Source organism: Rhinolophus hipposideros (assembly GCF_964194185.1).
Source record: "Rhinolophus hipposideros genome assembly, chromosome: 9".
NCBI lineage: Eukaryota > Metazoa > Chordata > Mammalia > Chiroptera > Rhinolophidae > Rhinolophus > Rhinolophus hipposideros.
This window is the reverse complement of record NC_138055.1, coordinates 15,928,204-15,942,788: the sequence shown is the minus strand read 5'-3', so window position 1 is coordinate 15,942,788 and position 14,585 is coordinate 15,928,204. Positions and strand designations below refer to the sequence as shown.

The 14,585-nt window shown below is 39.7% G+C and overlaps 1 protein-coding gene across 1 annotated transcript in view; it reads right to left on the bottom strand.

The window, feature by feature from the left end:
* NT5DC3 (5'-nucleotidase domain containing 3) overlaps nt 1-14,585 on the bottom strand; it is a 53,239-nt gene that overhangs the window by 33,460 nt on the left and 5,194 nt on the right. Inside the window, exon 2 of the mRNA XM_081059458.1 lies at nt 4,018-4,202. Within this exon, the coding sequence (XP_080915584.1) occupies nt 4,018-4,202 (185 nt within the window). The remainder of the gene's footprint in view (nt 1-4,017; nt 4,203-14,585) is intronic.

Below are 14,585 nucleotides of genomic sequence, written 5' to 3'. Positions count from 1 at the left end.
TGAACAACCATGTGAAAACCTGGTGATTGATGATCAGGAACACTGACGAGGGTGCAAATTTGGGAAATGAAATCAAGAACTCTTCAAACACTCTCTTTTTATCCTTTGGCGGACATGTGAAATGATGAAACAGGTGCAGTTATCACCCGATATTTTTCATTTCTATTTTTGTAAAATCTTGTTCTTATAAAAAAGAAAAAGGGTAATTAAGAAGGAGCTGGAACTTTTACACTTGCTTTTTGGGAAGATGCTAAATTGCAAACTTACTGTTCTATTACTGTGCATCTCAAAAGCAGATGCATTCCCATTTCTAGGACATTTAGTCTTTGGCAGGAAAAACAGCACTAAACTCAGTGCTTTCAACAGCATCTTAGAAGAATTTTTTCAAATCCAAAGCAAGAGAAAAATCTGCACAAGCTTAATTGACTCTATTAATATGCCTGATATAATTACTGTTATGATATACTTCTTTTACCAAAGCAACAAACAGACATAATGGGAATGAAATTTAACTGGCCCTAAATCCAGAAGCTTTTCTAATCATAATGATTGCACTTTTTTTTCTATCTATGTCATCTCTCTTTCCCCCCAAATTTCATAAATTTTTTATCTTCAGAAATTTTTAATCTTCATGAATATTTTATTTTCTTATGAACAATAGACCCGTAAGGTAGCAACGAAAGGTGTTAATTCCACAAGGGGAAATGTGGAATAAAGGAGAGAGCATTTGTGTCCTGGAAACAAACCGATCTAAGCTCAAATCCTGGTTCTGCCTCCTACCGGTCTCCAAAAGCCTCAGTTTCCTCAGCTATAAAACAGAGACAATATCTATTTGCAGGGCTGTCATATGGATTAGAAATGATAGTAATAATAGCAAACATTTATTGAGTGTTTTCTATGTGCTATGTTCTTTACATAAATTAACCCATGTAATTACCAAAATAACATTGTGAAGAAAGTACTGTTACTGTACCTGCTTCACAGAGGAGGAAACCGAGGCCCAAAGAAATCAGGTGAATTTCTCAAGATTACCTACGAAATAAGTGGTAGAAGCAAGAACTTGAACCCCAGCCGTCAGGCTCTAGAACCTGTGCTTTTGGCACCTAGCAGACAATCAACAGACGGTGCTGTAGTAACAATGACCTTCATTTTATACATGATATTAGAGTCACAGCAAATGCTGCAGACGACCTGGGACTAGATGCCAGCACCAATGTACCCCTCCGGCTCGATCTCCCAGTGAGGTGGTTCAGAGGTGGTGTAGTTTGGCAGACAGGAGAGCAAGGGTAGGACCACCTGGTTCTTATCCTGCTTCCACCCTCACAGTGGAGAAAAAAGGACCGTGGGTTAGACAGAAGAGCATCTCTTGCACGAATGGAGAAATGCATCTACATGGCAAGTGGCCAGATAGGTTTATATCTGGTAAAGTGGCCATAACTAAAGAAGGCTGGCTGTTGGCTAAAGGAAATGTTATTTTTTGGCAAACGCCATTCATTTCTGCATTCTGAATGACATAATGAGTTGTTTATTAAAACCACTAATAACCAAAAGCTGAGGGGATCAGGAAATATACCACATCAAATGGTGAAGATCCAAAACTAATGGAAACTGGCGGCATTAATAAAGGCATGGTATCCAGAACCAGAGAAGTGACAGCCTCCCCCTATTCCACACTCGTCAGACCCTACCTGTAGTAACCTCTCCAGTTCAGGGCTTCACATATAAGAGGGAACAACCAGAGCAGACACAAAGGAGGGTGACCAAGATGATGAAAAGACTAGAAAAGAGGCCAAATGAGAATGGTTAAAAGAACTAAGAATGGGGGTGGCCGGTTAGCTCAGTTGGTTAGAGCGTGGTGCTGCTAACACCAGGGTTGCCGGTTCGATCCGCACATGGGCCACTGTGAGCAGCACCTTCCTTTCAAAGAAAAGAAAAACAAAACTAACAATGACCAGTCTGGGAAAGAGGAAAGGAGAAGTCTTGGAGGACCGGTCTGTATATATGACACCCAGCCTATTACTCAGTCAAGTTTTAAGTTTCTACTCACACCCACCCAGCCCAGCTTTGTTGAGAAACTCCTTCCAGACTCCACAGAAATATCACCTTCTTTGTTGGTTTCCCAGTTCCCGCAGGCAGAAAAAGTTGTTCCAGCCATCCTCCACACATCCCTCGCTCTCTGTTCAGATGTCTGTAGAGACCTCCACCAGGTGGCTTTATAATCCATCTGTCTACCTGACCGACTCCCCCACTACACTGTTGGGTCTCCAAGGGCAGTACCTGGGTCCTTCTCATCTTCATCCTCCCTGCTTCTGGTACAGGGCTTGGCATAGAAAAGGCACTTAGTAAAGGTTTAAGGAATGCGTGAAGGAATGAAGAAAAGCGATGGTGAAAAGCGGTATGAGGCAGAATTGTTCAACCCATGGAAGAATCCCCCAAATCACAACTGCCTCCTGGAGTAAGGCACTCTGGTCTGAGACGGAGGTTTGAGCTGCACCATTTGGGATACTGTGGGGGTTCTCCAAGGGCATGAATCCAACTGACCTCTGAGGATGCTTCTCATCCTGGTTCCTGAAATGTGTACTCAAACTAGAGGACAGCAAGCTAGGTTTTGAATGTTTCTCTTTTTCTTTCCTTATTCAAAGCTCTCAACAATACTATGCATCAGAGGACATTCAAATGTTCTTCATAAAAGAACACAATTCAAATCAGTGATGAGGATAAAACAGCGTGTAGGATAAGCCCTGACATTTCTTTTTCTTTCTTATAATGCAAGTGCCTGACTTAAGATTTGATTTCCGAAGCATCCATTTCAAAGAAGCATTCTCTTCAAATCTAGAATAAATACACCGCTAAGCACAGGACTAGACAGAGTCAGGCCACCTCCTCCTTTAGAGATCTTGGTTGATTTTAACAAATGACCATTTGGGCTACTGGTTTTCTCTTCCTGTGCTTTAAATTCCTGCTTGTATGTTTTAAATTCACCGATAAAGAGTGAGCCCCCACCCTCAACCCCACTAAAAACGGAACCCCAGGCCCACACATGGCACTGTCTGGGGCGGTCTGTCTCCTGCTCTCTCTCTCTCCACCCACGACCTCACTGTGTGACCCCAGACGTGCTGTGCAATTTCCAGGCCTTGTAAATAATAAACCTGACTCTTTTCCAAGTCTCCTGATGGTTATTGCTAAAGGGCATCTTGCAATCATAATAAAAACCACAAGGATTGGTCCTGCCACAACACTGGTTATTGATAGGCTGAGATTAGTACAAAATATATTGCGTATCATTTGAAGAATTCTTCTAACCAGAATTCAGCAGGCTGCCACTCCCTCCGACTTTGGGAGAAACTATGTCACTGCTCTGTGAGAAATGACTGCACAAATATCTGTAGGTGGATCTGCGCTAATGCATAACTTGGCAAAGTCTTTTGTCAGAGAGACACCTAAAGACTTAAAAAAAAAAAAAAACACTATCTTCTGAGTACAAAGTTTCAGTTAGGCAAGATAAGTAAGTTCTGGAAATCTATTGTACAGCATGGTACCTATAGAGAACAATATTGTACTGTATACTTAAGGTTTGCTAAGAGGGTAAATCTTATATGAAGTGCTCTTAACACACACGCGTGCACACACAAACACACAGGGATGGGGGGAGGGGGAAAACAAGGGAGGGAGAGGGGGACAATAATACCAAAGGGGGCAGGGAGGAAACTTTGGAAGGTGATGGCCTTGATATGGTGGTGATGGTTTTCCAGGTGTATACTGATCCCAAAACTCATCAAGTTATATACATTAAATACGTACAGCTGTTTACTTGTCAATCATACCTCAATAAAGTAGGGGGGGAAAATCTTTCAGGTAGAGTCATTGGAAGGGAACAAACTGCTCACTGATTCAGCCACAATTTACTAAATGGCATCTACGTGCAGGCACCATGAGGCCAGGTCCACTCAGCTCACGGCTATTCTTTCAATGTCTAAGAGACCGGTGAAGAAGACTGCAATGTCCCTGGGCTCTTACCCGGTGTTCATTGATGAGAAGGTCCCGAGCGGCATTAAATATCAGTGTGTGGAGGTGCTTTGAATAAAACACCAAGGTGTAGTCATAATCGAAGCCATAGATCTCTATGTCCGACAGGCTCATCTCGTTGTTTGAGAAAATGGCATCTGGATTCAACAAGTTGTTCATAATAGAAGGAACCAGCTCTAGGAGTAAAGAAAAAAAAATACATTATACCATATGATAAATAAGGGTTAGTATGTTTCTAAATAAAATGAGCCAACTAAAGTGCAAGAGTGATTTGCTTTTCTTTGAAAACATGCGGAGTGAAAGAAGGCAGTCACAGAGGATTACAAGTTGTATGGTTCCATTTCTATGAAGTGTCTAGAACAGGCAAATCTATACAGATAGAGAGATTAGTGGTTGTTAGGGCTGGGGGGGGATGGGGAGAAGTGGAATGACTGCTAACGGGTATAGAATTTCTTTTTGGAGTGATGAAAATGTTCTAAAATTGATTATGGTGATGGTTGAAGAGTTGTTGTGACTATACTAAAAAACCTGAATGGAAGACTTTATGTGGGTGAATTATACGGTATGTCAATCTCTTAACAAAACTGCTAATAAAAAAAGAATAGTTGCTTCAACTTCACAAAAAGATTTACACTGTTCATAAAATAATACAGGTTACAGACTTTAGAAGATAAACAGATAATAAAATTTAAATGTCAAAAATCATGACATCACCCAGAAAAAAACTATTAACATTTTATGTATTTGCTGCCACTATTGTTCCATGTATATATTTTACATTGTTGACCTCACACTGTATATACAACTTTGTATTATGCTCTCTAAATTTAATTTTCTATCATGATTGTATTCTCCAATCATTACAGACTTTCTCAGACTATAACTTTTAAACCATTACATAAGATTTGGGTACCCTGTGCCAAATCGGCCTATTACTCTATGTTACACATTTAGGTTTCTTTTTAATAAAAAAAAAAAAAAAAAAAAACTCCAATAAGTATCTTCATACATTAACTTTTACCCTTCTGATTATTTCCTTCAGATGGTTTATTAGAAGTGTGATTAACCCACAGCAAACCATCAGGGTTCCCTGGATCCAATAATATTAAGTTGGTGCAAAAGTAATTGCCATTTAAAAGGTTAAAAATAATTATAAAAACCACAGTTACTTTTGCACCGACCTGAATAGTTTAGAGTTTCTTTTTGAGTACTTCTGACTATGTGTAAGCATAGCTATTTCATAATTTTTATTCTTTCTTGGAGGTTTTCCAAAAACTCCTTCTACCTTACATTTCCCATGAGTTCACTGGACACTTTTAAAAATGTCCATCCCATAAAAATATGGGATGTCCGTGATCTTATTCTTCCAACATCTTGAAACATTTTGCTATTTTACCATTGCAGGAATTATTTCATCATTACCCATCAATTATTTCCACCTATGATAAAAAATAAAATAAAAAAGACTAAATTAAGAAAACGGGAGAATGACAGAAGGTTGCCTGAGATAGTACAATAGTAAAATAAATCCTCACTATGACATCGTCCTTCAGTTTCCTCACTGCACGGCCCAAAGTACTGTATCATTTTCAAGAAGGTATAAAAGAAGTCTGAAGAGACCATCTTTGCAATCATTTTCTTAGGTTTCATGGAACACAGTTGAAAATTCAGTTTTCCGTTTTCCACCCGTAATGGCGAAAAGAATAAAATTGACAGAAGAAGACATTTCACAATTATTAGATGAGTCAGAAGATGAATGTAAAGAGATAGAAAGCGGCTCTCTAGTCTAATGATGATGGAGAAATTGATCGTATCAGTGAAATCTCAAGACTACGAGTCTTCAGCGACCATATCCCAGATGAAATTTCAGGTCAAAGGCTGCAGAGTATACTTCTCAAGACAAAAAGGACATCTGATATTCTCATCCAGTTTTCACAGGTAATCATTTAACAGTAAGAACCTCATCATGTAACATTTTGTGACAGGAACACAAACCATCCTATTTTGCTAAAAGGATATGTGAAAGCATTCTTTCATCTTTTATGATGTTAGTCGACCATAATTTACTCGAAACAGCTCGTAAGTAGACAAATGCTGGAGGCAGGTGATTTTTGGGAGACAGGAATAAAACCACCAACAGGCACACAGAAACTGACCTGTCCATATCTTACTACTAAAATGGAACTGTCTGTACTTTACTACTCTTTATGTTACTAAGGACTGGCTCCACTATAATAGCGAATATTTATTTACTAAGCATTTACCACGTACTACATGAGTCGTGAGCACTCTATATTACCTCATTTAGTCCTTACAACAACCTTATGAGGTAAATACTATCCCCATTTTATGTATGAGGACACTAGAGGCACACAGAAATTATATAATTTGCTAAAGGACACACACCCACTGAATGGCAGAGCTGGGCTTTGAACTGAGGAAATCTGACTTCAGAATCTTTGCTGTTAGCTCCCTTCCCCAGGATTATAGGAATCAACAAGCATTTGAGGAGGGCACACTTTTTTCAAAAATAAAATGGACTCAATCCTCAGTCGTTTCAGTGTTTATCATAGAGTCTACCGTGCTTCCTCTTTCCCTTTTGTTCACTTCTTTCGGGCTCGCAAAGGCCTAGTTATCCTCTTCCGTTCTAAGGGCCACCTTAAGTACTCAGAAGGTACTACTCTAGCAGTATGACAGCTGCAATCAGGGGACAGTCCCAGCCACTGGGACTATCTTACATTCTGTAAGCGGGATGGCTTACAGAATGACTAAAATGAATTATTTTCTTAGCATTTCAGAACGCTCTTTACAGCTTTGGGGCTTGGATCCTTTTGAAAACCTAACACAAGCTATATAGAGAATCCTCTCCCTAGAAATATGCACATATAGATTTTGCACGAAATTTCAAGGAGGTTGACCCCTGAAGCTTACTCATGTCTCCAGTTAAGTTGCTATGTAACACTAACTTAAAACCACGCCTTCACATCTCCACACAGAACTTCCAGGTCAGTGAAGGCAAATGGACAGAGATGGATGGACAGATGGATGGATTTCCCTCCCCTGACAATCTAGATATGGCTGAGTCTACTGAAAACTCAAATAGTCAAGATTCACCAATTCCACTTCTTCAATAGTTTCTTTTGTCAAAATCAATGAGATGATAACCATGGCTTTTTTTTTCTTTTGCAAATAAGACCAATCCAAGGACAGAAAACAGTAACATTTTAAGAAACCCGAAGGCACACAAGAACTAGCTGTGAGGAGGGGAGAAGCGGGTAGTCCCAAGCTGTTCAGCATGAAACACCAAAGACCTTCCGGCCTTACAAAATCAATGGGCCACCACAGATGACGCTATTTTCTAAATCTGACCACACAGCATTGTCGGGAGAAGGTAAGTGAAGCGGCATGGCTTACAGAATGACTAACAGCTCTACTTTCACAAATGAACTTTCCAAGGGAAGTTCTAACAGCCTGTTTAAAGTAGAAGTTTATATTTAGAAATGGTGTTGGCAATGAAGTCTCTCTCCCTTTCTACCACCTGAGAAGACTATGTGACGCACTCAGGAAACACTATTAAGAGGAATATCACTAGCAGCCAAAAGGTGCCCTGAAACCCCTCACTGGACTGAAAGCACTGGGCATATTAATCACATGACCATCACCAGAAGGCTTGGAGGTTTAATTTGTCATCACTAAAAATAAACAGGAAGAACATCAGAAGCTTAAAAGGGATCTCAACACCCCCTGCAACCACTTCAAAAAGTGCTAAGAATAAAACAAATACTTACAAAGCAAAAGAAAGAAATGTCAACCACTCACCAAGAGAGAAACAGTCTGTATAAATTGTAGACTCTAAAATATAAATGGAGGGGACCTGACTACTAGTCAGTTACATACTTTCCCAAAGCAGAACAAAAGTGGGTACGAATTTAGAAAGTGAGTTCCCTTTGTCTCTATCTAATGGATGATGACAGCAAGACTATACATACAATTAGTACAAGGAAATGGAGAGACAGTTCTGCTGCTCTGGCCAATGCTCTGACCAGAGCCGGGTTCCAATGCAGCCACCCTGAGCTGGAAGCCAAGGGCAAGGGCCCTTCAGGGGACAATGTAGCAGATGGGGCACCCAACGGCCCACTCAGCAGCTTCCAGTTTCTTGTCTGCTAATCTCATGGAGTACTGGAAAATGTGGTGAGCAACCTATAGGAAAAGATGTAAGCTTCGCGGTGAAGTGGGGGCAAATCTTTTTGTAGTAAAATATACATAACACAAAATTTACCACCTTAACCTTTTTTAAGTGTATGGTTCAGTGGCATTAAGTTCATTCGTATTGCTGTGCAACCATCAACACCACCCCCTCCAAAACTCTTTTCATCTTGCAAAACTGCAACTCTGTGCTCATTAAACTATGTAATGCCCTGTTCTCCTCCCCCGCCCCAGGCCCTGGACACCACTCCACTTTCTGTCTAAATTTGACTGTTCTAGGTACCTCAGATAAGGGGGAATGATATGGCATCTGTCTTCTTATGACGGGCTTATTTTATTTAGCACACTGTCCTCACGGTTACTCCATGTCATAGCATGCGTCAGAATTCCTTTCCTTTTGAGGGCTGAATAATATTCCATGGTGTGTATGTACCACATTCTGCATATCCACTCATTCATCGATGGACACTTGGATTGCTTCCACCTTCTGGCTATTGCAAATGCTGCTGCTATGAACGTGGGTGTACAAGTATCTCTTTGATCCCCTGCTTTTCACTTCTTCAGGATATATATCCAGAAGTGTAAGAGCTGGATCACACGGTAATTCAATTTTTCATTTTTTGAGGATCTGCCATACTGCTTTCCATAGCCACTGTATCATTTTCTGTTTTCTTTTTTTTTTTAAGACTGCCACAGAAGAATTCCTTCCTTGCCTAAATTTTACTTTTATTCATGACAGAGAAATGAATGAAGTCAGAACTTAGGTACAGGAGTCAGACATTTCCCATCTAGTCAAGGAAACATTTCTAAACTGTAAAGACCTGAGACTGGGAAATACAATCTTTGCCAAGGACTTCGTCCCCTTCAATGTTCAGAAATGCTAAACGACATCTCCCTCAATAACGGCCTCCAGTCTAAAAGAGCAGTGTGTGGGATAGTGCTGAGGAGAAATCCAGGGCGTGAGTCATGACAAGAAATATTCCTAATGTCCTCAGAAAGGCAGCGTGATGACTACTCAGTCCTTGGGCACACGGCACTGAAAAGCTCTAAACGTTTACCAAATACATTACTTGCTCTCAGCATTATCCCAAGAATGAGTCAGATCAAGACAGGAGGGGTACGAGGGATGGGCCTGAGAAAATGAGGTCCTACAGGCACCCTGTGGAAAGCAGTGGTTGTGCTCGCCCAGTGTGGCTGCACCATCTCCTGCTCACGCCCATTCTGTTCATCTCTCCTTCCAGGCACATGGGGAGGCTTACAGTCCTCTCTCCAAGCCCCACCCCTGGCTCTGGCCAGCTCTGGTCAAAACAGAAGTGACAGGTGCCACTTCCAGACCACTGCACACTCCCTTTCCCTGCTGTACCTATCCTGGCAATATGTGCTATGGAGACACCACAAGATGGAAGAAGCTGGGAAGGCTAAGCCACCACATGGAGGGCACCTGTCCTAGAGAGGTGCCAGCAGACTTTGCGTGAGTGAGAAATAAACTTTAGTTATAGTTGTCTGTACGAAGCCACTGAGATTTTGGTGTTGCTTGTCACTGCAGCAAAACCCAGCCTCAGCTGACTGATGCACTTTCCATTCGTCCAGTATGCTGCATTTCTTTGGGAAAATACCCCTCTCCAACATTCAGACTACATGGTGTCCTTGAGGTTCCTGACTCCAGGAGGAGAGCAGGTGACCAGGCTGGCCAAAGAGAGCCCTTGAATTCCCTCCCTAACCAGCACTGATTAGTTTGGGGCAAGCATAGGACACCCTCTAGCACATCATCATTATACTTTTCCTGCAGCCAAAGTGAACCAACAAGTCCAAAATAAGGAAATTTCTGGATTTGTAGGGGAATTTCAAAGAACAGTCATTCTATTCTTCTAAACTTGGACCTCAGAGGATGTAAATCTGAAGATGGGAGGCGCCACTACTAGGAACCTGAAAAGTCCAACGGAGAAGAGAGCACGATTGAGAGAGAGAAGCAACCCAGTGAGAGTCATCTCAACTTAGCCAAGTCATAATAAGTATGACTTGAGGTGGTTAGTGCTGCCTCTGCATTTTTCAGTTATACCAACCCATAAATCTTTTTAATTTTTTTTACACTTAAATTCAAATCAGTTTGAGTTTTCTATTGCTTGCAACTGAAGGAGTCCCAAGTTAAACTTAATTTCAAGGATATTCAGCCACACAAAACTCTTACTACCTAGAAATTTTTCAACTTTTTAACCTGGCTTCAAAGGCATTTCCCATTTATACTTTAATCTACCTTTTCAATCTTAAATTCTCCTTCATACGCCCCATTTTCAATAAGATGAGTAGTCTACTACTCTGTGCTCTCCAGAATACCCTGTAGTTGGGTACTGACTTAAATTAAATTCACCTGAAGTATTCTGTCTCTTTGTCTAACTAAATAGTGATTAGCTACATGGAAAAAACGTCAAGTAAGATTTTCCTTCACACTGTCTCAAAACAAACACCAGGTGAATCAAACAGTTAATTATTTTAAACATTAAAAAGGTGAAAAATGTATGTTACAATTTACTTCATCTCTTAATAAAACATAACTTTCCAAACATAAAAGCAATAGAATAAATCACAAAAGGAAAACATTGACCGATCTACAACATAAAATTTTCTGTGTATCCAAAAATATCAAAAACAGTAATTTGGGGGAGAAGGGATATACTCAACAAAGAAATTAAAACATAAACAGCAAAGCATTAATATCCTTAGTATTAAAAATTCCATACAAATCTGTAACAAAAGGAGACTCCAACAAGTGAAAAGATAAAGAATGTATCTCATAAGAGAGGAAATTAAATGGCTAATAAATACAAATGCTCAACCACCCTAATTATTTTTAAAAAGCAAATGAAAACAATTAGACATTTAACAGTACTAGCTCTCTCCTAAAGATGGAATTACACATGGTTTCATTGTCTTTATTTCACTCACATTTTTTTCCCCTATAATAAGCATGTGTTCCTTGGCTAAGAAATCAAGATGCCATCTTCCTCCTATCAGATTACAGCAGTATTTCTGTTGTTATAGTTGTTGTTATTTGTAAGTGTTGGCTGGGAGGGGAGGGGGGTTCTATTCTTATTTTGTTTTTAATGACAGAACACAGAGTTGGTGCAGGGACTGGGCCGCCCCATTCCTTGCCATTTAGAGTACAAATCAATTCGAGCTTCCTGGAAAGCAAGTTCATAATAAGTACCAGGAGTCTTAAAAATATTCATACCCTTCGACCTAGTAATTCTCCTTCTAGGAATCTATGCTAAAGCAATATTCAGAAATATGGATAAATGTTTATATACAAAGATTTGGTTATAGTGATATTAATAAAGCAAAACTGGTAGAAAACATGCCCCATGTGGAGGCCCAAATATACATCTCAGGTATTTGAACTCAGGGACCAAAACGAGCTCACGAGAATATGATCAAACAGAAAAGCTGAAATACCCTTGAAAAATCCTTGAAGTTCAATTTTTTTGGTAAGGCAAACCACAATCCCAGAGACAGGAAGATAACATTTTTCTTTATTAATGAAAGATTATTAATTATGACTAATTAATTAAACTACGATTTTTTTCTTTTTGATATATGCCCTAGACTTCATACTGTTCTCCTAGAAAAAAGAACATACAGACCTGAACTCCCCGAAGAAAGGAGAGGAAAAAGGGAGAAAGAAACAACTTTTCTTCCTAGAGAATTTTAGTGGTTACGAAAATTCTCCCAAGTACAACACCTGCCTCATGCTGGACCACTCCTAGTGTCCCACCTCCTGGGTACCTGCCTCGGGCCAGGCAAAGACACAGTCCTCCCCTTACTGCTTTGTCTTTATAGCTTTACTGAGGACCAATGATGTATAATACATCACACATGAAATGTACAGTTTGATAAGGTCTGACATATGTATCATCCCAATAAAGAAAACGAGCACATCTAACACCCCCAAACATTCCCTCACACCTCTCTGAGGTCCACCCTTCTCCCACACCCTTACCCATCCCCAGGCAACTGCTGTTCTTTGGGTCAGATTTGTTTGCATTTTCTAGCGTTTTATACAAATGAAGTCATTCAGCATGTAGCATTTTGGTAAATTACTACCAAATATCCCACTACTAAACTCTCAGGAATTTTTTCAATAAGCATGTACTGCACACCTTCTATGTGTTAGATATTGTAGGGGACACTGTGCAGAGATTATACATAAAAATAATAAAGCACAAACTGTAATGAGCAACATCACAGGCAGTGAGGAAGACTAAGAAATGGCTCTCTGACAGATGGAGATAAGAGGAACTTTACACAGGGCTGGCTGTGCCCCCGAGGAGGGGGCAATTCAAAGCCATTTTTATTGCATCTATTCATCTAAAAAGAAGCTTTCATTTTTTTCACTAGTTTATATAGTTTGTATTATCTCCAGGAAAAATCAATCCATGACAAATAGAATTACTCATCTGAATAATTAATAATGCATATGACATTTATACCTCTCCCACCAAAAGTTAAAATTAATCTCTCATTACTCTGTAAGTGTATGTGTAGTTCTAACTGCTCCATAGAAATCCATCATGCTTCCCAAAGTTCCAAAAATGAAACTACATGCAACTATATTTGATATCAAATTATATATCGTAATGGTTCAATGACATCCTAATCTTAAAATAAGTCACTTAATAAAAAAGAAATTTAACTGCTCAAAAGAAAGGGGAAAAAAGAAAATGTAGCCATATCAAAAGATCACACCCTAGGCAAACTATCAAGAATTTTTCATCAAAGTATACAGGACATAGAAAAGGAATGAATATCAACATCTTCCATATGCCATGCATTGGGAACGTGTCATTCATTATCTCAATTAACGTCCCAAAAACTCCATAAGGTAAATACTGCTGTCCCCAATTAGTAGATGAAAAAACAAGGCTGAGAAGTTAAGTAACTGGCCCAAGGTTGCAGTTACTGAACATTGAAAATGTAGGTAGCATGTCTGGCATAGTACTCGGCACACAGGTGGTGCTTCATAAATGTCAGTCCCGTTTCCTTTTCTCTGCTCATCCATTCATTCAGCTAACATTGTTCCTAGATCAGCATAACCCAGGATCCTCGCCCCATCCCTTTCAGGAGATCTTTGAGGTCAAAGCTATTTTTATAATAATAATACCAAAACGTGGTAGGCAGAATAATGGTTCTCCAAAGACATCCACATATAATCCCTTGAACCTGTGATACGTTACCTTTCGTGGCAAGGGTGGGTGGGGGTGGATTAAGGTTGCAGATGGAATTACGGCTGCTTCTCAGCTGTCTTTAGAAAGTAGCCTGCATTATCCAGATGGGTTCAATGTAGTCACAAGGGTCCTTACGTGTGGAAAAGGACAGCACAGGATTCAGTGTCAGAATGATGTGAAATCAGAAAGACCAACTTGCCATTGCTGGCTTTGAAAATGGAAGGGGCCATAAAGCAAAGAATGCAGAAAGCCTCTGGAAACTGGAAAGGCAAGGAAACGTTCTCCACCAGAGGGTCCAGAAAGGGCGCAGTGCTGCCAACACCTTGATTTTAGCCCAGTGAGACCCATTTCGGGCTGCTGATCTCCAGAACTATTAACATAAGGTAACAAACTCGTGTTGTTTTAAGTCACTACATTTGTGGTAATTTGTTACAGGAGTGATAAGAATTTAAGGCAGAGATTAACTGCCTTTTTCACTCCTGTTCTCTCACTAACATGCAATGGAGTTTTCCAGAGGCTACATGAAGTCTGATACTGCGATAGGCTGAAGCAGAATCGGATCCAAGAAACTGTCTCCTGTTAATCCAGACTTTTTATAGACATTTGCAAAAATGTGAATGATTTTCTAAGGTTCTTAGAAAAAGTTTAGGCATTCTTCTAAAGTTCTTGTATTTTGGAAAACAGTCACTTGTCATAAAAAGTGTACCATTTATGTTAACAGGTTTATGTGAACAGATTTATTATTGTTTTAAATAAATGAATACTTATTTTTAAAAATCGCCGCTTTAATTTCTAATACAGTCACTACTTTGGTTATAACCTATACAAACAAAAACTTTGGGATCTTCAATAATTTTAAATGTGCAAAAAAGTCCTGAGAGCTACAAGGTAGAAAATTCAGACCCTAGCTATAGCTATGCCTGCCTTGTTCACTATTATAGCTAAATACACAGAGGCTATACAGAAAAAGCGTATTTCCGGTTGTACAGTTAAACATCTCTGGGCATTAATAATGTATATTCTTGTTATGCATATTATTAGAACTTTCCCAAAAATGTTCTTTAGAACCTCTTATTGAGCCATTATCCAAATAAGGAGGGATCCATGGTCAAATTTATTTTACATCCTACCTCT